The following is a 26898-nucleotide window of genomic DNA, read 5'->3' as shown; positions in this document are numbered from 1 at the left end:
GGGGGTGCTTAACTTTTTTTCCAGGTGTATATATTGTATTATAAATATGATTTGAAACCTCACACAACAAGAAGAACTGAACAAGAAGAATAGTTTGATAAAGTTTCTGACCCATGAATTACTGTCTCCTGCTGAAAAATAGGGGGCATTTGTTTTCAGCTTTTATATCCATCTGTAAGTCAGTTTCTGCTTGAAAACTTTCAGGCATGTAATCTTAGAAAGAAAATGCAGTGAACAGCCATACTTCTGATTGTAACAACAACAAAATTATATTCTGTAAACCTCAACTTCATGGAACAAAATATTCACCTTTTAGATAAAATAAAATTAATAACTTAATCATTTCTTTGTATACTATTTATCAGTAATTTTAAATACTTTGAGAATATTCATTTATCTAATTTCCTTGACGAAACTTGAATTTGTCACATGACAAAAGTAAAATTCTATTTAAAAAAAAGAAATAAGGAATTTTAAAAAACATCATTGAGATAGCTTTGTCCCTGGTATTCAGATACTGTGTCAGTTAAAACAACTTGTAAAAGAAAGATTGAGTGTGATTTTTATTCTTTGAATAACTTGAACAAGGCTTAAAAAAATAGCATAATTTGGCCTACTGCTGTTCACTTGTCAACTGTACTTAATTTTTATATAATGGTATAATGTGAAGTACATGTAAAAATACATTGAATAGTTATGTTACTTAAAGAGTTTGTAACATCAATAGGTTATAAAATATTGTTCTCATGAATTTTATTAAGATTCAGATGGGAGAATAAAACATAAGTATTGATGCTACTGACTATATGTTTGGGTAAATGATAAAAGAAGTAGAAGTGGGCAAAGTGGGGTAATAAGGAGAGCCTGGTACTTTAAGTAAAAAATCTTGGCAAATACCCAAGAATGAAAGCAGAAATGAGGATAGGCAAAAGCAATGAGATTCTCCAAAGTTTGACTCAGAGCATCCACTGCAACAGAGAGAGAGAGAGAGAGAATTTGGATCTGAAATTGGCAATCAGTAAAGAAGATGATGATGATTGTCTGATATAGCGAAGGAATTGATCATTGGACAACCCAGCCATTCATGTAGTCGGTGAAAAACCCAAGAATGGAGATTCCACTCTGTGTGAGAAGCTGATGGCTTCAAAAAAGAGACTGCCAAAAGTTTATCACAGCAAGAATGTGATGGGCTGAAAGGGGAACATATTGAAAAATAAGCCAAAAAAGTAGAGAAATTGCCAAAGACTGCAAGAATGAGTACCAACCACCCTGGCTATTGATATACGCCAACCACTATAAAACCATCTGCGTGAACTAAGATAAAATAATGGTGTAGAAGAGGCAGTAGCTCGAGACAAGCATGCATAACAACCAAAAGTTCTAGAATGTTGAGGTGAAATGCTGGTCCCTTGGGAGTTCAAGGACCAGAATAATGCTGAGTCCCCAAAAAGATGAAGTTCTGTACAATAAGAAAGAAATAAAGGAGATCCTACTGTCATAAATTCTCGGTTCAACCCAGACTAGAGAAACTCAATAGTGATGAAAGAAACTGTTAAGCTTGCGACAGTGGGTCTGAAGTTGACACTACTGAGAAGCAAGGACACCATTAGAGGTTTTTCATGTAAATGTGTTCCAAGGGAAGGGTTTTGTGAAAAGAAGCCATCATCATCTACAAAACAGAACAGATATATTACTTGGTACGTGAGGAAGACAACAGAGTATGTACACAAGACTCCAAGGCTTGCAATACCACAGGAGATAGCTAAAGTGTACAGTGAACTGTGTTGATCTAAAAACCAAATATTATGCTGGTAACACATGGGACTTAGAGTTGTGGATGACCCAACCAAAAGATAAAACAGTTGACTAAGTGTAAGAGGATGAGTGGACAAAGGGGTCATAATAAGTCAATCATCCATATAAAAGTTATCAAGTGACAGGACAAAGAGTAGCAAAAACCCTGATTACTCAAAATAAAGAGTATAGTGCCAGGCCAAAAGGAAACTCAAAAAACTAATAAACTATCACTCAATAGCAAAAATGAAAAAAATGACAGAAAAAAAAGAGATAAGCATCTTGTAATCTAAATCCACCTTCATCATCAAAATGGATGCAACCTCAAGTTTTTCATTTCAAAATTAGGTGTTTCTAAATAAGGATTGAGCTGAGACAGGTCTATGACATGCTTCTGATGGACTGGTTTCTTCCGAAAAACAAAGAGAAAAAGGATAAAAACATGAAGAAGCACAAAGAATTGTTTTGACTGCTTCTTTCTCAATTTGACTGGATCAGAGAACTTTTGAAGAGATATTAAGATCAAATTGTAGGAACTGTCAAACCCAAGAATCCATAGATGAACTAATGAACCAAAACAGCCCAACCAAAAGTTCAGAACAGAAGCATCATTGAGTAAGGCAAGAAGACCAACCCTTCTTACTTCTACATTTGACCACTCAGTAGAGCCAAAAGGGATAAGGAGAAGTAGCTGACATTGACCGAGAAGCAAACAAAGAAGAAAAAGCAGGAGGACAAACATTACTTGTTGGTTGTCAAAATATTAAAACCCTAATCCTGCTGGTTTGCTTCTTCTGAATGGGAAACTAGTGAGAGTTAAATTCTTCCAAAGACAAATGATGCAAGGAAAAAGCTCTTGAGAGGTCATCTGAAAGGTTGGGATATGACTATCTTTTAACACAACGTGATGGGCTAAAGTGTCAAGGGAACATAAAAGTCAAGTAGCAACAGAAACTGCATCAGTGAGTGCCACAGCTAAGGAAACCTACAAGGTAGAAGTTTGAGCCAGGTTAAGGGATCATGAGAATTATTATGCTGAAGAAAAAAGGCTAAAAATGACAAAAATCACAGTGTACAGGGCAGAAATCTGACAAAGAGTCAAAGATGAAGATCACGTGTGAGATCCCCACCTCCAAAAACTGATGTGAGAGCCAAGAACTTAAGAAGTAAGGTGAGTAAGAAGATGGCCCTACTATTAATATAAAAGGCTACTGACAATTTACTGATTTCTAACTGCATTGGCAATGACCCAAAAATCAACAAAAGAATCAAATAGTTCCAAATAGGTCCCTTGTTATCCCTAAACATTATGCTATGTTAAAATGACACCAGCACCCTCGGGTGTAACAGAAAATATCTGAAGATTTAAAATAAAGCATAAGTGAGAAAAAAAAGAGAAATCAGACTCACAGAAGCTTCTTTGAAATTAGGGCTAGCTGGTAAATTCTGCTCCTCAAACAATTAAGGTGAAAAGGCCTAAGCAAAAAAATAGGTTTTTATCATCAGAAGAAAAGGTCAGGTGTTCTGAAATTGATCATCCACATGAACATAAAACCTGCCAAGGGCATCAGCAGACAAAACATTTATCAATAAAGGCTGACAATGCAGTCATGGAATCTCCCTTCACGCTGGAGGCAGAATGCAAGAATAAGGCCTACAAAGAAGTAGTAACATTTCCAATATTGGTAGAAACATTTTTAGGTTTGGTTTGTTTTGAATGTCACACAAAGCTAAACGAGAGCTATCCATGCTAGCCATCCCTAACTTAACAGTGAAAGACTAAAGGGAAGGCAGCTAGTCATCACCACCCACCACCAACTGTTGGGCTACTCTTTTATCAATGAATAGTGGGATTGGCTGTCACATTATAATGCCCCACAGCTGAAAGGGGGAGCATGTTCAGTGATGGGAATTTGAACCTGCAACCCGCAAATCACGAGTCAAGCTCCCTAACTACCTGGACATGTGAGGCTAACATTTTTAGGAGAGCTAAGGTTGACTTCAGAATATATATTGAGAAAAGTTAGCAGCACAACCATTAACAACAAAATGTAGATTATGGTAGGAAAGCAGAGCTTATGTACAGTCTTCTGATGCAATTGCAATAAGTAATAGGCAAGGAGGTGGGAGACTGAAGATTTCTGGGTCAAGCACATTCAGAATCTAGTCACATGACTGTTGACAACACAAATGAAAACTTGCAAATAGTATGAGAAATAGTATTGTCTTGGTTATCAGGAAACATGTTATGATAGCTAGAATGGAAGAATAATAGGTGAAATATAGGTATCTAATAAAAGGCACAAAGCATTTCATAAAATTCTGCCACAACATAAACAAATAAAATCAAAGTCTAGCATGAACATATTCTTAACAAAGATCTTTCAAGTTTGAACACTTTCTTGTACAATTCAAAATGTTAAGTACAAATAGTCAGTACAGATGATAAAGACAACCCAAAAACTCCTTTAAACAAACTGGAAAAGTAAAAGTAAACAAAATCAGATCATGAGTTCCTATCCCACAACTTTAAAGATTCAGGGTCAAAGTAAAATAATAAGTCCAATAATACCATTACAGATAAGTTGTTTGAATTTTTATAAGAATATGGAATTAGTCAGTCTCGGAAAGATACTGTTTTTATTAACCTAAGATTATGATAAGCATAAAAAAACAATTGGTTTAAAATCAAAATATTAAAAATGTAACACAAAAATAAAAACATCTACAGAATAAACACAAACAACTGTGAATTTCATGGCTGTTTAACAAAAATATTCATATCAGACTTACTTTTCAAACTTTCTAGGATCTTGTTTTATTTGTGAAATCTTTTGGCTCAGAGAAATGCTGTTGTTGGATCCAGAAGCTCCAGTCTGAAAGTAAGAAATTCCTTAACAAATCTGCTGCTTTATAATTAAGTTTATTGACTGACACAATTAACACTATGGTACTTATAGTAAATGCATAAAGTATAATTATTAAAAGTAAATGTGTAATAAAAACTGATCTGTTTAATACTATAACTTACATCAAACATTTGTAGAGCTTCAGTAAAGTCTGTTTGCAAAATAAATTTCAGGGCAGGAGATTGAAGTAATTTAGGCATTACAGGCTTACTTAGTGATCTAGAAGTTTCACGAAGAAAGGCGCTTTGGTTACATTGTTGATGCCTCAAGTATTTACTAAAGCTTCTGTATCTGGAAAAATAAAATTTTGTTCTGATTAACTTTTTTATTTCATAACATTGCTTCACAATATTTAACTGAAATAAAAGACAAAATTTCATATAGAACTTACATAACTTTGGTTCACAATGTTACCCAAGCACTGTGATAATAACTAGTTAGTTCAGATTATTTTCTCGCTTGAGTAATATTAACCTTGTAAAAAATATGTAAAACATACTAGTGAAGTATGTTTTAAACATTTTATTTTCATAAATGCACAGAAGATAACAATGAAAATTTGATTTATAGAGAACTCTAAAGCTATTGTAAACTAACTTTTTTAAAGTCACAAAGTACTATAAATGTACATAGGAGTTTGATAAGTTAACTTGATGAAATGATGTTTTAGGATTTAAATAACTGAATTTAAATTAATATCATGTGTTTTAAAAAATTTATTTTTGGTCACTTTGGACCTTTTGATATTTATGTGATTCTCACTTGAACAATGTTGAATGGTAAAAGTGGTCTTTGATATACATGAAGTCAACTCAAGATTTTAATCAAAAATCTAAATGCTAAAACATTGTTTTTAATAATGAGAGATATACATAATAATTAATTTATTTCTATAAATTACATTTATAAATTATTTTTATGATATAATTAGCAATTTAATCTAAAATCTACATTTTTAAGCATAAAATAGAATTTGAGCAACTATTTAAGTGCAAGGAAAGGAGGAGGTAATGTGTCCTTCCTTCAGGAAGCTTTATGAATTCGATATATCAAGTTTTCAAATGTGTCATTGTACTTCTTGTAAGGCAAAGAAATAGAATTCTCACAATGGAAAGGATAAGAGGTCTAGAAATAAACAGAAGGCAACATACATCTTGGTCAAAGAAGAATGGAAGAGACTTACTCAATTCCTTAGTAATGTGAGAGTCATAAGATTTGTCTGTTTTTAATAGCAAAGCTGCTCGATGGGCTATATGCATTGTGCCCACTGCAAGTATCATACTATGACTTTTAACATTATATGCCCTCAAGCTTACTATTTACTCAATGGGTGGAAAGTCATAAGAAAAACTTAAGAGAATCATAATGGGAGGCCCATAGCTCTGTTTCACTTAAGTCTGCTCCCCTAAATTATGGTGCTGAGGATTAAAATAGTACAGCCAGATACATACATCGTTTAATCACTAAATAACTAAATGAATGTCACTGTCTACATTTGAAAGAAAAGTAATGAAATAAATTTAAACAACTTGTGTACCTTAAATGTGCACAATCAGGTAATCTCATGACATACACATTCAGATCACACGAAATAATTCTCAAATTACTGAGACTGTAATTTGTTAAACTGACATCTAACACTGAGGTTGAATAAAAAAATTATATCTGATTGGAGGTTTTAAGTTTCTCAGGTCACCCCCTTGGCTATTAAGGGTTGTAGTCATGTCTTGCTGTATATTGATCCCACAACAAAATCATTTAGAAACTTAGAAACCTTAACAAAACAAGACAGTGTCTTAACTCATAAGAAAACACAGCAGGTGTGTCCATGGATCATGCAGAACCCAGCACACTATTAAAATGACAGGAAACGTTATGACTGGATGTAATTGTGCAATGGGTTTCAAAGATACTTATCAGAAAGAATTCTGTTCACACTAGGCAGTTATAACTCTTAGCCATTATATGCACAGATAAAAAAAGTACGATATATATGCTACACAAGAGCATTCTAACAAGCAAATACTTAGACCCACAGGTGTATAATCCATAATGGTACAACAAAGTACCACTAATGAAATCTGGTTCTTACTTTTGAAACCAATGAAGGAAAGAAGTCATAATAAAGATATAGAAATTTAGCTTCAAGCTAAAATCCTTCAGGAAACCCAAAGAACCACCATAGGATGCATTTTGAACTTAGGAAAAAATAAAAATAAACAGCAGCTAAGTGTGAGGAAGATACGAGACCTAAGGACTAGGAAAAGACCAAATATTAGCACAAACCACATTTGCCAAAGAAAAATAAGCAGTGGTTAAAAGGAATATAGTTGACTGTCAAAGCTAATGAGAATTGACTGAAAATTCACTCTGAGATTTTCATTCAATTTAAAAAGAGATGATCAGTCATCTTGTGGGAGTAGAGTAGCAAGTCATCAGATAATTCATATGAAATGCTCCTCAAAAAGAACTAAACAACAATAAATGGCATGTATTTATCACTGAAACAAACTGGAGCAAAAACAAGTCACAGACAAAGAAGATAAAACAATGGCAAGGTATACAATCACCCTCTGTTGTCATCCAAAACTAGAAAGAATAGTCAAGAGTGTATATAAAAATAAACTAACTAAAATTAGAGTGCCAGATACAGCACTTGAATAAATACCACAAAAACACTGACATAAAGGCTGAAAGAGCATGAATGAATTTTTACATGGCAAAAAAGGTAAATACTCTTATGATTGATAAAAAAAAGACAAAATATGGCTGAGCATTTAACTTGGCAATGAATTTTCTAAATTCATCACAAAGGCCACTTGATTTTGATGAAGTGATCAGTAGAATGGTAAGTTGTGATAATGACTGAGTATTATGGCAAATGTTTCCACTATTAACTTGCCTATGTTTTTGCAAAGCCATCAAAATATCAGTGGATATAAAGTCCTTTTAACAGAAAAAATGTTATCAAGCTAGTTTAATTTATTGACAGATTCATTACTCACAGAATATGGCAAGTTTAGATGGTAAACAAGTTTGGATTTAAGAAAAAAAAGTATGGTAGATGTAGAGGCTAACAACACCTAAAAATGTTAATATTAAGACTTCTCCATGTGCCAGGTACTTCTTAGTAGTTTCGGGACAACAAGTATGCACATTTATACTGCAAAACAGCAGAGAATGTCCAGTTAATTTATTTTTTAATTTAACTAATCACCATAGTTTAGTTTTTGGTATAAGAATGATGACTATTAATTACAGTTGAAAATTGAAAAGGTTTCTTGAAGAGGCTGTATTTATTGAAAGAATTATAAAACCATAAAATTTGACAATATACCTTTAAAAAATTTGAGAAAGAATGAGGTTTAATGTAATAAGACTTAGCTTGATCAACAAAAAGAATAACAGAAAGGTTTTTCATTTTTTTATACAATGGTTACCAAAAATTCAACACTATCACATTGATTATAAAGCGACTCATTGCATTACTGTGTAGAATTGGAAAGGATAAATTGATTAAAAGATTCATAAAAATGAAATATAATCATTCACACATAAAAATGAAAACAATAGAAAATACCTAACATCTAGTTGCTGTCGTTCTATTTTTTCAGTTATGTCCACAGTTGAAGCAGAACTTGATGGTGGAAACCAAGTTGTTTTACAGTTGAAGTGGTCAACATAGAAAATCCTCCCATGGTTGTCTACTTTCTTTTCCCAATCTATAATGTATCAACATAATTTTTTGTTCTAATATTTACTGATTGTATAAACATAAATAATTTCCATTTTTTTTACTGGAATAACATACACGCAAGTCAAATAATACCAAATAAGAAACAAAAAAGTTATGTGAAGTACAATACATTACACCTAGAGAATAAGAATAAATGATATTTCTTGTTGGTTCTATAAAAAACACACTCAAAGCCAGCCCTTATCATTCAAATATTTATTAAGCCCTCCTTTAAACTTCCTTCATCTACTGCATCCACCACATCTGAAGGCAACCTGTTCAAAAGGCCAACAACCCTATTAGAAAAATAAAGCTGTCTTAGATGAAGATGACTTCATTCCAGCAAAAATGTATATTTGTGTCTTCTATTCTTACTATTCTCACTGTTAAGTATGAAAAAAGATGATGCATCAACACTATCAATTCCCTTAACAATCAGATCCTCTCTATCTCTTTTTTTTTCCAAGATAAATTAAGTTTAGAGATCTTAGCCTATCCTCATATGAAAACTTTTCCATCCCAGGTATCATCATAGTAGCTCTCCTCTGAACCAGTTCCAACAGTTAAGTGTGCTTGTTGAGGTCAGGAGCCCAAGATTGAAAACAAATCTCCAACAACTTATACAATGACATTATAACCTCTTTAGACTTGTATTCAGTATCTCTGTAGATACAACCTAAAATTATGTTTGTCCTGCCATTAGCAACAGCACATTTACTGAAAGATAATTAATTAAATCATGAAACCTACATTTTATTTTACTTTTACCTTGACAAAAAGAAAAATAGTATCACTTAACTTTCTGTTCATAATTAAGATGTGAATTTCTTAACACGAGCAAATTGGAAAACATAAGAGTTATCTTGCAAAGACAATGAATCATTTTTAATGATGTAGATTACATCGAAACATGTACTTGTAGAGAAATATTTTAAAGTGGAAGCCGTACGACTTCAATAAAGTTTTTATTGTGTGAATATAAAACGTTGTTTTTAATTATTTATTATAATTTAAAAAGTTTTAAAAGTGCCGGTAGTGCATATTTACAATGAATCATATTCATCCTCTTCATCTAGTAAATAATGTTCCTGTGGCACCTCAACATAAACTGCCTCATCTGATCACACAAGAAGAGCTAAATGATCTGATTCATGACTTGTATCTATCAAAGACTATCCCCTTGAGGTACTGGTTTCATTGTAGATCTAATATCTGGATATTCATGAATTCTTTAGTTCTGCCTGAACATCCAGAAATGTTAGTAATGCAAAAATAACAGTTAGTAAGATGATCTTTGGGCTCATGTCATATCAAGGGAACTTCAAAGGGCATACTTGCTCTCTTCTTATTCAGCCAATGTGTCAAGCCAAATGTACAAGTTGTACAAAGTACATGTGGTGCCCAATGTTTTTATTGGTCACCAATTTTACATCCAAAATAATAGTATTAAGCCACCTTTCCTTGGGTGTGTGATGCTTTTTCCTTCATGAAAAAACTGTAATATATTTTCCACAAATGTAGCAGGAACTGTTTAAGTAATTTTTGCACTTACAGACTTTACTTAAACTGGAGGCAGCCAACAATTTCAAAGGATCTTCTATAAAAATATATAAAATAATTTATGTTTACGGAACTAGACTTTAAAAGATAAAAAACCAAGAAAGTTTAGCAGAATTTGATTATATCACAGATATATATATAATCAGGAAGTCTGAATTGCTAATTAAAGTGATAGAACAGTCAGGTCCAACCCTAAAAAACTAACTTTAAAAACCTTAGTACACTACCCTAGAATGTAATATAGCCAACTGTCTTACAAAAACATGTTTGCAATCTAAAGATAGGTGTTGTTTACCAGCTACATGTATCATCCACCACCACATGTACATTGAGGAAACCAGAAGAATCACAAGGATAGGAGAACATATTGTCTCTCTTTATAAACAACTTGAAAAAATTGCAGCTGCAGATAATTTTTTTAACTAATCCTGAACAAAAAAAACACCTGACTTGAAACCACCATTCTCCATAGAAATTCATACAAAAGCCACCAAGTACATTAGCAGAAAATTTAAAGAAGCTCTTCTCACAGAACAACTATGACCACAGATGAATAGGGACAAAGGATGGTGCCTATAACTTTAATTATTTTATTTTTTCATTCTATCTTTTTGTTATTTTAATCTGTAACTTCGATAGAACTTTTGTTTACTACAGGTAGCAGTTAATTATTTCAACAACACAATTCTTTCAACAATAAGCTTTACCATTTAATATGTCAAACTCACACTGTAGAAATGCACGCTATAGATTCAATTAGAATTTATTATTTAAACCATTTGAAGCTTTGTACTGTCAGTTACGGTTTGTCTTTCAGTGGAACACTCCTGAAGAAGCTGTAAAAAGAACAATGAGTGTCCAATTAAAGAAAAAAACCAAAAAATTTGGTGTGAAAGGTAATTTAATTCTAGTATTGAAATATAAAAATTGTAAGATGTAAAGCATTTTGTGTTCTTAACATGAAAATCACCTTTCAGTCAGTAAAGGCCTAGAAAATCCACAGACAACTCTAGTAAAAATATCTATCAAGCAATCTGTGTACAACTAAAAGCTTGCTAAATTTCATGGAAGTACAAGTAGTAATTTCACAATTATAGTAAACATTAATATGTACTGCTTCACAAATACTGGGTCAATCAGTTTAAGCAAGCTTGAGAACAGATAGTTAATAGACATTGAAAGAATGACCTAGATAATGAAGAGATCAAACTGAACAAGCAAGAAACTTTTAGGAAGATTAGTTAATTATGAAATCTGTCAAAGGTTGAATGAGCATAACCTACAAAAGTTAAAGAAATATAGAGATAAATAACACATTCCTACACTTAGTTTGAATTATAACCACAAATTAAGGTTAAATATCAGATTACTGATGGATAGTTAGCAAAAATAGTAACTGCAGACAAATAGCATTATAAGCACAATACAAGGTAGAAACAGAAGTAGAGAAAGGAGTTCACTAGCATAAATCCACTTAAATAAAACATAGCAAACTTGATAGAATTAGACACATAAATAAACTAAATAGCCTCTATGTATTGTGGAATAAACTGAAGATATGAGTCTAAATTTTAAGATTTGAACCTCATGTTTATCTTGAGCTTTTTCCTTTTCTGTTAATATAGAACTTGGTTATCTTACTTCTGCTTGTTTTTCAGTGAACTTATCACAGTATGATTATACAGGTTCATATAATTAATATTATCTGCACTGCAAGTACATGTGTTTATTTAATCATTTTTCCTTTGAACATCCTTAATAGCTCATGTCTTTAGGTGGAATATCAATTAAAATCAAAATTCCCCGTGTAAACTTACAAGGAGGTAATTTCTCCAGTGAATTGTGCTTTAAGTTTTCATTAGTCATGACTACTGGATGCTGAAGATTTTCCTCTGCTGAAGAAGAAAAATTGGAAATGGACCTAGAAAACAATACATTCTACATCACTGAAAGCTACTTCGAGTTGAGGAGAATTGAAAAGTAATTGTAATAATAACAACAATAACTGTATATCTTAGTCATTTCAAACTTCACTGTATGTTAATGCAACATAAATTTAATAATTACAAAAATTATCAATAATCAGTATAACCCACATACAAACATTACACTATTTTTGTTAGCCCTGAAATTGGTCTATGAGCTTAAACAGGAACAAAAATCACAAGTACTTTTATTTTGATAAAGGGAAATTCTGTAAGCCAAAACATTAATAATTCTAATAACATTAAGATTCTGTTCAATCACTCAGACATAGATATTCAAAAACAAAAATTGTAGATCATCTGATATGAGTATCTAAACAGTACAGCCATGAGCAACATCTTTGTTAAATCTGCACAGTTATTATCAAAACATAAGGTTTCACTACTGACACAATAACTGATTAAACTAACACTGAAAAAGGAGTGTGCAAAATGTTCATAGAACAAAGAAATTCAAGACAGAGAAAAATACAAGTTTAGTGGATAGAAATAATGTTATTAAAAGATTTATTTATTTATTTGAGTTTCTTTTTTTGTTTCAAAATTAATTGTGTGAAATAAGAATCATATTTTACTGGCTTATAATATTTTCCAAAATATCACTTATTTATTAAAGGACATTTTCACATGAATAACTTTGTAGCAAGTGGAAAGCACTGTTTTTTGCAAAAATAATTTTTGGTTCTGTCCTGCTTTTAATATTGTAAAAAAAAACATTAGTAAGGAACAATAATAATGTTGTCTTTCCATAACATATATAAAAAAAAGAAAGACTCCTGTTCAAAACAGGAGCATAAGTCATCAAAATTGTTCACAGAATATTCATCAAACATTCATATTACTAAAACTTGAGTGTACAACTTTGGCCATTTAAAAAAAATATTATTTAAAATAGTCAACTAAACTGACTCAAGATGTTAATTAACTTTTGTAACAAATAAACAGATTCAAATTACTTTGATTCATGTAGGAATTACTTTGAAAGAACACATCTGATTTTCATTCCCAATCCTCACAAAATCATACCAGTAAACACAAATATACTTACCTTGGAAAATTTCTAAGTGTTTGAGAATTATTACTAAAGTTGCTGCAGGAAGTTTTTTTGAGATACCGTAATACTTCTTCACTGGTGATTATGTTACTTGATTCATCTTCTGACACAAGTTGAAAGGATATTGGTGGTTTTGATACCCTAGGAATTGTATTGTAAGTTGAAATTTTAGTGTCTTTTCTTTTGGCATGTTCTGTTAACACATGAATGTGTTCATCATCCAATTTAGTATTGCCAGCAGTACTAAGGTCAGTTATTGGATAAACATAATTTTCAGTAGCTTTAGATGCGTTTGTACCAATGTTTGTAAAAAGACCACTACAATCTTTTACAGATTCAATGTCTTTACTAATGCCTTTCAAAAGGTTATTACCATTTTGTAACTCCTTTAAAGTTGTACTTTTTTTTGAATCTGTAATGTTATGAGGCAGGCCAGTATTATGCTGAACTGTGGTCAGATTAAAGTCACTAACATTTTTCTGCTGATAAATGGTTGGTATTTCTACAATGCTTTTAGGAAAATGGTTTCTTTCAATTAAACCACAAGTACTTTTGTTTGCTATACGTAGATCCAATGAATCACATATAGAAGCAGATGGTGCACCTACACTAGTTGAAGAGTATTCACAGTTCTTCAGAGAGTTAAGTTTTACATCACTACCATAATCTTTTCCTTCCAAATTTACTGATGTATCAAGACACTCGCAAGAATTGATATCAGTATCTACTAAACTGGGCATTGTGTTGCCTAAGTAGTTAAAAGAACAAAAAGGTGTAGTTGACACATCCTCATTCTTTTTCAATATAATGTTAGAGGTCTGTTGATATTCTATTCCCATACTAAATGTCGTACCAGTGGTGTTTGAAAGATTATTACATTCATTTTTCATCATGGACATACCACTGGTGAAGCTAAGAGGATGTTGATATCCTTGTACCACACTGGTTGTTGAATCAGAAACACATGATGGCTTTTGATGATCCTTGGGCAGCATGAATGTCTGAGCTATGGTACTTGAAGGCTTCTTTGCATGTACAACCTTAGGTTCTCCAACAAAGACATTACAGGGCTTCTTGTCTTCATAGAGCAATGTGGATCCTTTGTCAATAATGCTAGATGGGTGACTAGATTCAAGCTCCACACCTGTTGCTGTATCAACAATACCTGAGAGATGTTGATATTCAGTGAAGTTAGTGAGATGCTGGTTTTCTTCTTCCACCTCAGTGTGTTTTGTATTAATAATAGGAGAGGGATAACTGGATATGTGTTTTACCTTGGATGCTTCTTTAGTTGAGCTTGAGAGATACAAGCATTTATTTATCACCTCTGGTGCTTCATAAATTATTCTAGGTGGATGGTTAAATCTATGCACAACATCAGTTTTGGGATCAGTAACACAAAAGGTATGCTGGTGTTCATTGGTCATTTCATCAATGAGGTCAGAGGGATGCTGATAATCATATACTTTCTTAGGCACTCCATCAGCAAGTACAGAAGGCTTCCTTTCTTTGTTCAACACCTTGGACACTTCATCAGTGATTTTGTGGGTCCTCTTTTTTTTACTGATCCCCTTTAACATTTCATCAGTGGAGCCATACAGATGCTGGTATTCTTGTTCTTTCTTAGAAATTTCATTACTGAAGTTAGAGAGATGTTGGTAGTCATGTTCCACCTTGGAAACTTCACCACTGAATACAGAGGAATGGTGATATTCATGTTCCACTTTGTAAACTTCACTAGTTAAGCTAGAAGGATGTTCATATGCATGGTCCATCTCAGATGCTCCATCAGTATAAGTACAGAGTTGTTGGTTTTCATGTTCTATTCCAAACACTCCATTAGTGAAACTAGAAAGGTGTTGATTTTTGTGTTCCATCCTAGACACTCCACCAGTAAAGTTAGAGGGATGTTGGTATTCATGATCTACCTTGGATACACCCTCAGTGGTTTGGGAAGACTTTTTTCCTTCATGTATCTCCTTGGACATATCATCAGTAACGTTATAGGGCTGCTGACTAGGAGCTGTATCACCAATACTGGAATTATAATGGCAGTCAAAACCAGTTTTCACTACTATATCACAATTATTTGGTTGATAATTTTCAAAAACAGATTTGTTAGAAGGTAAGGTATTAGCCATAAGGTATGCAACTTTTGCATTCTTAACAGAAAGGTCAAAATCTTTAGACAGAGAAAAGTTAGGAACAGTGGCATCATTTTCATCAAAGATGTGTGATTTTTGATTTTCAGAATATTTGTTTGGACTATACAATGTATCACTAAATTCCTGAGACATGGGTGAAGACTTATTCATATTTTCAGTATTAAATGTGGTGCATATCTGTAGTTCATTGGAAGGAGATGCTAACACCATGGCGAGATCCTGTTCACCTTCAGAATCTTTTTGGTTTAGATTTGGTTCAACTAGTTGCATATTTTTTGGATTACACTTCCTAGAAGATAAAGTGAGCCCCCTTTCCTCTAATTTTTGATTTTTAAATGTAGTCTCTTTTTGAAACTTACATGAAATAATATTAGAACTGTTCAGGGTTCTTATTTTTTGGTTATCCATTTCAGAGTGTGAATTTGTCACTATTGAGGAGGGAGTGATGCTCTTTTGATTAGAAACAGTAGTAGATGATTCAGAACTTGACGTTCTTGAGACATCTTCTTGATCATAAATTACATAATTTTTTACAGGAGTGGAAAAAGTTGCTACAACATCAGTGTTATCATCATCCTCACGAATGCAATGAGGCTGAAGATTTCTAACTGTTGTATTCTCATTATTTTTCCTATTATGTAGGTCTTCACATAAAGCAAAGGTTGCACTTTGTGATGGAGCTGACTCTGAGATATACTGATGTCTATTTGTTGAAAAATTCTGTGGCAACTTTTTAGATGCAACAATAGGCTGTTGTCTTGATGGAACTGGTGATGATGATGATGAGAGGCACTGGATTTCACAATATGCCAAATTTTCTCCAAAATTTTGTTCAGTCTGTATCACTAATGAAAAAAAAAGATTCATAAGCACATAATAATAATTTCCTAAAATATACCTGCTTTTAAACCTAATCTCTCTGCTATAATACAACAATTTCCCCTCAATTTCTTTATTTCCAATTTTATGATATCTAAGTCTTTATAAATTTTGTTTCCCAACTTTATTTGCTCTTGATAATATTACTTCCCATGTTTTGAAAACATTTAAGCTTTAGAGGATTTCTTTAAAACTCTTATTAGTCAATGAAATTACTTTCCTAAATAACTTAAAACTAATATACTGTATTTATTGTTTTAAGTCAAAACATCCCTTTACTGGTGATATTAATTAATACTTCATCAAAACAGTGAGGTGAAAAACTATAAAATGAAGTTCATTGTAAATATTTTTAATTTCAACAAGAAAACTATTAAACAAAGCATGCACATCCTTAATTAACTTCCTGCAAACATCTGTTCTGACTTGGGATCTTATTTAACATAATATAGCACTTTTAGGTCTAACAAATATTCTTTCAAAGAAAAATATCATTATTAATAATGCAACTTAAGAAGCTCCTTTAATTTGTTAAGTTCAGTCCCTCAAGTATCAAAGAAATAGTAAAAAAAATTGTTTTATATATATATATATATATATATATATATATGCTTTATTTACCTAATCATTATCACTTCTAAATACTCTTACCAGAGTAGTTTTCTATAGTGATTGAAAAACTGAGTTCTCCTGAGTCAGTAAGCTGATCCACATTTGTCAGGCCAAAAGTAAAATTAATAGGAGGGCTGTGTGGAATGTCAGATTATTTTACTCCAAGATCTAATACATATAACAATAGTACAGCAAACAATTGGAACATAGGAGGCACAATTTCTACTAATATATCACTAACCATAAACACTATATTGTCTATATTTCATTAAAAAGCATAACATGAAATCTCAATGACAAAAAAAAATATTTTACAGTGAATAAATCTGAATTCTGTCTGTTGTAAAGGTAAAATAAGAATTACTCCATAGTAACAACAAGCTAGCATGGGGGTAATACGAGTAAGAACAAAACAACTCTTAATCTTGAAAGGCCACAATAACTTAACAAGTATGTAAAAAACAAATGACAAATTATAAGTCTGAGTATGTTTAGATAACACTGAGATAACCTTAGCTTCAGCAAGTACTAGAACTAAGAGGTTCTAATTTTAAAACAGGATGTTTAAATTTAGTCATTAAATTTATAATTTCATGTATAACTTCTACATTTTAATTATCAAACATCTTTTGCTTTATCAATTATCTAATGGATGTAAAAAAAATCTAGCTAAACAATTACAGTTTGTTATTTTTTGTTAAAAATAGTTTAAAGTATTACTTTCTAGAATTTCAAACATTATGCATCAAACAGTTAATTGGAAAATCTGGTAATGCAAAACTTTATCAAATTAAAATGCAGTGTCTGAATATGTTTTTGGATATTTTCAGGGTTATCATTGTAGTAACATCAATAAAGCTTAATTTCATGTATTCAAGAATTTGCAAGATAATAAGAAAGTTATTATATCAATAAATAACGACAATGGCTAGATCATCACATATGTAATAAAGCAGGCATCAATAACAAAGTTGTAACTATTAAAAGTAGTATTAATAAATTTAATAAATGCAACAGAGGTCCTATATTACTTAAAAGAGTTAAACTATAGAGGTACTTAATTAACATCACAAGAGAAGGTTATTTAACAGATGAAATCTAGAGCCAAACCAACAGGTCCACATTGTGGTGATTTTTATGGTACACCCGAAGGAGAGATGTAATTTAAACAAACTTAGTTTACAGGATGGTTCAAAAAGTTAGTTACCTAAGAGTAGTATATTATTTATTTTAAATTTCTGCTTATTTCAGATTAATGCATTAGCATATAAGTGTTATACATATGCATGACATACAAATATTGACAAAGGAAAAATAAGAAGAGATTGAAATGTAGGGTAACTAACTTTGACAACTCTGTTGTATAGGCACTTACAATTAACCTTCAATTAAATTAATGACTCATCTTATGATAAATTTGGCACATAATGATAGATGAAAATGACTTAAAACTGAGATTAGGTTAAAAAGTTTTTAGTTTTAAAAGACAGACCAAATGAACCTAACACCTTTCAAGCACCAAGATGTGAGCAGGGGATCTATCATTACTAGGCTCTGCAGTTATATCAATGAACACTGTTAAATTACAGGCTCCAATCTGAGTGTACTGCTACCCATTCTATGATTGAAGTACCAATACCACATGTTTCGGGATATCATTCTATGTGCCTGTGATGTCTTTAAGCCCTTCTTCTTCGCAAACAACACTAAGTCAGATGATAACTGCTCTTTCATTAAGATTAAAAGCTTACTGAAGGACATAGAATAAATAACCATGAAAAATGGGATTCATGATCAATATAAATTTATGACATACATTTATTGTGGTATACTCAGACAGCTTTCACAATGAAGTTGGTTTTCATCAGTTTAACATCAATAAAAATAATAAAAACAGTTTTCATGACAACAATATCTTTGAGTGACACATATATATATTAGTGTGAAAATGGCAAAAAAATAAATAAATGCATTTGTGTACCTGAAATGCATGAATTGAAGATTTGTTTGTGTGTTTATTGTTAAGCATAAAGTTGCACATTTGGTTATCTGTTCTGCTCACCACAGGTATCAAAACCAAATTTATAGCATTATAATTCATCAGACTTACTTTTGAGCCATTGGAGACATAAACTGAAGAATCATCACAATTAAACATTAACCAAAGTTCAATTGTCAAGATGCTACATAAGATATTTTTCCACAAAATTGAAACATGTAGCCTATAATACCAACAATAGAATAAACGTCTTTTGCAAATCAATTAATTAAAGAAAATTAAAAAGACTGTTTATACAGATATCATAATAATAATAATACTGATGCAACAATAAAATTTCTGGCCTACAGTCACAGTGTGAAGAATCATTTCATATTATACTATTAATATTGCATTTCCAATTTTTTAATGTGCATAATATTTTAATGTTGCACTGAAAACATTAATAACCTTTCAATTATGTACAAACTGCCTAAGAAATAATTTGATAAAGCAATATAAAAATAGCATTACTGACCGGAATGAAACAAAAAAAACCAGACAGCCAATTTGGTCAAAGTTAACATTTTCCTAAACTGAAAATGTATTTCCAATACTACTTACCTCTGCTGACACTATGGCTATTTCTCGATTTCCAGGGTTTCCACTCTTTGCCCATCTAAGCATTGAAAATGTTTGCTCCAGTATTTTCACCCCACTCAAATGCCCTTAGCAAATTCTCCATCAACTTCAATGCACCCTCTATCTAGGTACTGTACATAAGCACCTCATTCAGATAACGTAATCACTTTTTCAAGACATAAACCGGCTTTTAGTGGAGAGGTAGGGCGGGAGAGTGTCAGTAAGTATAATTGGAAATACATTTTCAGTTTAGGAAAATGTTAACTTCTAAAACATACTTACCTCCACTGACACTATAGCTAGAATCCCACATTGAGAAGGTGGAGGGGCCAGTGCAGGCATGAACCATACAGAAAGCATCTGTATAGAACAAAACAAAGATGGTACAAACTGGGGGAACCACACTATACCCAGAACAGGTATGCTCTTCACCTGAAACTCAGTTCCTATATCAAAGGTGGAATACATTATGAGTAATCGTCAGCATAGACCAGCTCCAACCAGATAGCTGAGGTTCCACAACTTGAGGTTGGAATTAAGGAGTAATATATATCCTATATACCTATATCCCACATTGGTGGCCAAGGCTATTGGACTGCAATGTTATATATATACACTTTTGATTGGATCCCAACCTGTAGTCATAGAGTGATGTGTTTCGCACCACTGGAATCACAATGAGCAAGTACGCAACACCAAAGTAGACAAACTTTCTCCTCAACCTGAAGAAGCCCAAAAGGTAACACCCCAGGCTCAGAATGACAGGATCGTGAATGCTGTTTTTAACCAAACAAACAGAACTCATTCGGTCTGGAATTATGGACATTCATCTTCACTCCTCAACTAAGTGGGCAAGGAGTATTCCACTTGCCCCTGAATTATGGAGAGGATGTGGAACCTGTGCTCAACCAAGAACCTAGGATGGGTCCACTTCGCATTTGGAATTATGAGGAGATAGTGGACCTTTTTCCATGAACAATATATAAACCGACATTGATCAAAGAGAAGGGCCATGCACCCCCCCAACCGGATAGCTTCATGTCAAATCTGAACTGGAACTACGAATAAGCTCTCATGAAGTTTGTGCCACTCCTATTGACATATGGGAAAAACATCCAGGGATCCGAGTACGAGGGCCCCCAACTTTGCCCTCTTCTCCAAGAGTCGAGGAACACAATCAAACACTCTGAAGGAAAAGCCTCTGTCCACCACCCCAGCAACCGCAAACTAGAGGTGGTAAGAACTCCTGAACTCCACTAATAAAGTTTGGGTGGGTGTAGGGGAAGGGGGGTAATACGTGGGGGGGAGTCCTGAGGAACATTACTCTGGAAACTGTGAAATAGGTGAACCAAGTTCCTTACATTTTTAATAACAAACCCCGATTTATTCAACCTGAAGATCAGCAGGATCCCCTTTAGCTTTACTCATGACAGTCCATAATAATAAGGTAATACCACGCAGTAGGTGCCTAGATGGTCTTATGGATCACCCCATTTTGAAAGAGCCTGTTGTAACCTGTAGTAATTATAGTAAAAGAGGTTGCTAGTGCGGAATTGAAAAGAGAAAGCATACCTGCCTGGGCAACACTAACCACAGAGTGGGATCCAGTGAAAAATAAAGGGACCCCTAGAAATAAAAGAGTATATGATTGAGGAAAATACTCATCTAAAAATCTAACAGATGTGTAGTTGAAACCCTCAGAAGAGGAAACTGTCAGATCATGTAAGCAATGAGATAGGAAAGTATTAGTAGTCCACATACCAGCCCACACAATGTCTTCCAGAGGGCAATTCAACCGGGTGGCTAATGACATAGAGATATGACGAATCTGGTGAGATGTGACATGCAAAAGATTCCTCTCCTGTAACGATAATCCATTATAGGCCATGTGAATCAATGTATGAAGCCACCTCATTAGGGTAATGGGAGATAAATCGAGGGAAATAGAAGGATCCCAATGAATGAACAATCGATTCCTATTACCTCGAAATGAGTTAGTGCAACCAACATAACAAGTGATCAGGATTGGAGCAGTCATAAAGGTGAGAAATGGCTGGCAAATGGATTGGTGAGAAGGATCTTTCCCCTTCCCTAGCTGCCAATCTTGGGAAGAAAAGACCTATTGGGGTAAAGCAGGACAAATGTGGAATGATAAAGAGCCCGGTGCACATAAATTGCAAACAACTCTAGCTGATGACATCCTCAAGCCAACAACAACAAAAAATACAAATAAAGAGAAAGTGAAACAAAGAACACGAAACTATGGCCTTAAAGGGAGGATGCACGTAAAACAAATGTAAAATCCCAATTCGGTAATCGAAATGATCATTTGGGTCAAAGAATAGGAAAGGATTTAAGTAGACCTGATAGTATTGAGGATTCAAAACTTCCGATATTTGGAATACAGAAAAATAGTGGATAAGGATGCCTTATATAAAGCCACTGTAGATGAAGCAAGACCACTCTCAAATACCCAAGTCATAAAACTGGATATGGTAGATACTTTAGGATCAAAAGGGTTTAAATTCCTTTTAATATACCACTGACATTTTCAAAGTATTCCATTTCAGCTGATAAATGGCAGTGGTTGGCCTACAGAGAGATTTAGTTAAATACAGAGAAACCTTAGAAGTTAAACCTTTATGATGGGCAAAGGACCGCATAACTTCCATGCATGAAGATTGAGTTTCCAAACATCTGGTTGGAGAATGTCTGATCGAGGTTGTCTCAACAGAGACTGCCAATGTGGAAGAGGAAGAGGTGGACATTTCTGTACATACCAAAGAAGTGGCAATTTTTCCCTTTAAGAGAGACAGACTTTGAACCATTGCCTGGTGTACTGCAAGGAGTTTGAGAATGTTGATATGGAGGGTAGACTCGTCTTCTGTCCAAATCCTGACCTTGAAGATAAGCTCCCCATTCCTGAAAAGATGCATCTGTGAACAGATGTATCTCCAGACAAGGTGGTGGAATGGGTAACTCAATAGTAGTGTTGTTCCGATCCAACCACCATTTGCAATCAACGATGTTGTTCCTGAATAATGAAAAAGGATGAACCAAAGGATCAGAATGCATGATCCATTGGTCACGCAGTGACCACTGAGGGACATCATATGTGCTCATCCCAAAGGAATGAGAGGCTCAAGGGATGCCCACATCCCCAAAAGGGAGAGAACCATCCATGCAGTAGGGGAAGGAGACATAAGTAAAAGACTGATAGCTCTTACTATGGTTTGAAGCCTGATGGGTTGGTTGAGCATGACTTAGGTGAGTATTGAAAAACACACCCAGATGGACAAGATATTATGTCAGTGACAGAACATATTTCTCCAGTCTGATAAGTAAGCCAACTTTTGTGGCTTCTGAAAGGAGAAACTGAGAGTATTGTTCTGCTAATTGATGGTAAGATGCCAGAAGGAGCCAGTCGTCCATATAATGATGTGTGTGCACAGGCCCAAGAAATGCAGATGACGAGAAAAAGCTCGAACAACTCTGAAGAAGACATAAGGTGCTGATGCAAGACCAAAAGGTAGAGCCCTGAACTGCAGCACCTGACCCTTATGCACAAATTTGAGAAACCTCCAGGAAAATTCCGCAATGAGAATGTGGAGATAAGCATCGGTAACATTGAACTTAGTCATCCAGAACCCTGGAGCAAAGTGACATTGTAGGTTAAGAAAAGATTTCATTGTACAGCAAGGTGGATCTAAAAATTGGTTGAGTCGAGACAGATCAATGAATGTACGCTAATCTCCTGTCTTCTAGGGTACAACAAATAAATGGGAATAAAATCTCGGAAAAATGGGATCAACCTTCTCTACTGCCCTTTTGACTAACAAGTTTCTTATGGCCTTGGAACAAGGTGGAAAGGCAACTGGTTGTTCAGATAATGGTGGAAGTGATGTAAACTGAATGACAAACGCTGAAGCCAGAACATGGAGTACCTATGAATCCATGGTGAAAGAACTCCAGATGTCCAGAAAGTGATGTAATCGTGCTCCCACTGCTCCACCTCCCATAGGATAGTCACTGACACTATTGTTGATGATCCACCCCAGCCGAAGATCCATGAGAATACAGACGGACTATTATGGGAACCAATAGACCTGGGAACCAAAGGAGGGAGTCAGAAAACACTAGGAGCTGACACTCCCAAATTAAAGCCAGAAAGACGAGAAGTCAACGACGATAAAGAAGAATGTAAGCGTGCTGAATCAATTCGTGATTCTAACGTCTCTGGAACTCCGACAAACAATATGGAATGGAGAAAAGGAGCTTCTTATAATTTCACGAGGGCAGAAGACAGTAAACGAACACTTTCTAAATAAGCATCTATACCCAACAATAAACCAGCCAGGAAACCAGAGAAAGAACTGAAGAAGAACATCTGACTGAGGAAGACATCAGCAAAATCCCCAACTCATCCTTAAATTGCTGAGGGGAATGTTGATAAGCTTCCGACAAATGTTGGATCAATGATAAATACCTCAGGACACTCGTGAGAGTAATACAAATTCGAGAAAACTGTGATCTGTATAAAGTGATTACAGGTTCCAATCTAGACCCCCACAGGTCCAAAAGAGGGTCCATTCATTGAGAATATATATATACCTCCTCCTGGTGGTGATAAGCCAAAGCATGCTGTCCCAATAAATGTGGGGGACAAGGCATAGCTATCCCATTGCACAACTGAGCAGCAAAGCTCCCAGTATGAACAGCAATATCAGGAGAAGGAAAAACCAAATGTTCACTTGCAGTCCTTTCGGCCAACAAGGAAGAAGTAGAGTGAAATGCAATAAGACAGACCCCCAAAACCTCACAAACCAACTGAAAAAAAAGGGGCTGGAGATGGCTGATCAAGATGATCTCTGTTGAAGTCAACCTACTAAAAGAAAATGCCAGACAAAGTGAGTCTAAATTCTCCCCAGCTGGTCCCGGGTCATTTGTAAAAACTGCCTCAGAACCCCCCTCCCCCCCGGAGAGATGCCCTCGGTCCAGTCCACATATACTTCTCCATCTCGCAATAGATCGTGTCAATGACAGCTTTGACTAAGAGCGATCCCTCCCCTGACAATACCAGATAGCAGAGGTGGAACAGAACAGGTCTTGTTGGCCTCCATAGTAGAAACATTAACTCAGGAATTCATAACCGTTGATATTTTTTTTAGTTGTTGTTGTTAAAGTAATTAAAAAATATAAACAAAGATATAACCATTAAAATTCTCAGACCTATTGGTGGCCCACTGGGGGATGAGAATATGCATAAGTAACAATATAAAAATTGCTTTTCTCACACATATTACTTAATGATATCTTAAGTGGCTATTTTCAAGCTTTGTGAAAAAAAAAAAAATTACCAATAAGGGATCCTTTCAGAAAGTATGTCAGGTTAAAATCAAAACTGGGAATGTTAATTAATTAGAAAATTGTAGCTAAAATATAGAACTGTAATCATGCACTTAAATAATGATATATAGTTCTACTTACCTCTTATTGTGAAATTCTTTAAGTAAAACACATAAAGGTACTGAAACAAAACAGTGACTACTGCTGCATAATCTGTGTGTCTTTACTTCAAACTTCAACTTATCCACAGGAAAGGCAATAATATCAAACTGAAATAAGGATACATTAATATTAGTAACCACTAAAATAATAACTATTTATAACACCAAAATCTCTACCAACATTAAATCAAAAATTAATGACTAAATATATTATTAATTTTTCAAACAGCAATTTAACTAGTTTTTTTAAAATGTTTTGTATATTTATATTATAAAGCTAAATGCAAAAATATGCTATCATACTCCAAACAAGTCAGATATAGCCAACATGTATGTGATGCAACAAGATCCACTGTAGTAAGTTTATAAAATATGTTCAGCAGAACAGGGACATTAATGATAAAATATTAGCCAGGCTCTGTTTTTAGATATTTTGTTTTGATAATTTTGACTGATAATATTCAGTTCTTGTCATTACTAAATTAGTCTGATACTTCTTTTTGTCACTTAACTAACTTAAACTAAGAAGCTCAATATTTAGCAATGGCATGAAGTTGTAAAACATAATAACCTAAGTGATACTACACATTTAATAGTACACAGATCACCGCATGTTTCAACTCATGTTAAACAACTAGATATCATTATATCTATCTTTTAATATATTTTGATATATATTTATTACAATGTACATGTAGTGTGTGCTTTTAAAATAGAAGCCGCTGATGGCTTCAATAAAGTTTTAAAAATTGTGTAAGTATAAAAAGTTGATTTTAATTATTTATTAAATTATAATGTCTACTTTGTTCCTGACATAATTTCAAGTTAATTTTGTGGATGAGGTCTTTACAAAAGTTCCTTATGCAAATAACAGGGCTGAAAAAGTCACTGTTCAATAAAAAAAAAAAAACATTTATTTTCCTAGGCCTTTAAGGCTATATTGCAATCACAGCCTATTTCTGTATGATCAGTTATGAAGTACGTTTTTATAATATTCTATACGATACAACATACAATACAGAAGACAATTTATATGTCATGTTTTTTTTTCTGTTACCTGAAATAACATGATTGATACTTGCAAATAGTAATGTTATATTACTTTATAAATTTTGCAATTACTTATTGAATAAAGAATACTGCTTTGTGAGAAATAGCCCCAAGAGCTTCAAGTCTAAGATACCCCAGTGTCTGTCACAACTTCCACTGGGACAAAAATTCAGGAAAGTATGAGGTGTGGTGTTACAAACATAACCCAAGGAAAATGTAGAAAAAATAAATTCAAAAGAATACATGTGACACTAACTGATGCAGTCAGTTCTCATAGATAGCTGATTACATCAATTAATCAAGTTAACTGCAGAGCTCTAGTTACAAGAAGCAAACCATGGATCCTTGGATTTGCAATATGGCTAACCGCTAAATTATGCCCTGCTTAGGCCTGATGGATAACACCAACAAGTAAACATAATAAAAAGATTGGATATTGCAAGTTACATAATTCCTATACATCATATTTTTAAAACAGCAACAGTTTAATATTTCAAACTTTTGAATTAACCATAAATGTATGATTCTACTATGCTTGACCTGTTAAACTGTCTGAAAAATTACACAATAAAACCATTATACTTAACTAGATCTTGTACAGGTAGCTTTCTGGTATTCATGGTTACATTATATGAACCTTTTCGAGCTTTTGATGCTGCAAAGGCATCAATTGAACTATCAAAATTTAAGGTATTAACTATGTCTTTTTCAATACTTAATATTGTCAAGTTACTAAGTCATTCTTGAGTCATTGAAGTTCTCAAGTATGTAAGAATTAATTTCAGCTTGCTGAAGGACCTCTCACAACTAGCAATAGAAACCACAATTGTTAACAAAATCTGCAATGCAATTCTTAAATTTGGGAAAACACCTTCACCATATGAAATTATAAATGGCTTCAATTATACCAAAAAAGGTAACAACTGTTGTTTCCTGACTTGCAGCATGAAGACATGCTAAGTTCAAACTATGGTTGTTACAGTTTATAAACACTGCTTTTGGATTTTTGTTCAGAATTCTTTGTTGA

General features: G+C 33.6%; 1 protein-coding gene across 1 annotated transcript in view; it reads right to left on the bottom strand.

Moving 5' to 3' along the window:
* Window positions 1–26898, bottom strand: part of LOC106469402 — a 108980-nt gene that overhangs the window by 45504 nt on the left and 36578 nt on the right. The window contains exons 5-11 of the mRNA XM_022398740.1: window positions 24802–24929; window positions 16734–16828; window positions 13033–16048; window positions 11817–11920; window positions 8284–8425; window positions 4826–4994; window positions 4588–4670 (exon numbers count right to left, since the gene is read on the bottom strand). Coding sequence (XP_022254448.1) covers window positions 4588–4670; window positions 4826–4994; window positions 8284–8425; window positions 11817–11920; window positions 13033–16048; window positions 16734–16828; window positions 24802–24929 — 3737 coding nt within the window. The remainder of the gene's footprint in view (window positions 1–4587; window positions 4671–4825; window positions 4995–8283; window positions 8426–11816; window positions 11921–13032; window positions 16049–16733; window positions 16829–24801; window positions 24930–26898) is intronic.

The sequence above is a fragment of the Limulus polyphemus genome, unplaced genomic scaffold (assembly GCF_000517525.1).
Source record: "Limulus polyphemus unplaced genomic scaffold, Limulus_polyphemus-2.1.2 Scaffold96, whole genome shotgun sequence".
NCBI classification, from domain to species: domain Eukaryota; kingdom Metazoa; phylum Arthropoda; class Merostomata; order Xiphosura; family Limulidae; genus Limulus; species Limulus polyphemus.
Note: the sequence above shows the minus strand (reverse complement) of the source record. Positions and strands in the feature narration are given on the sequence as shown.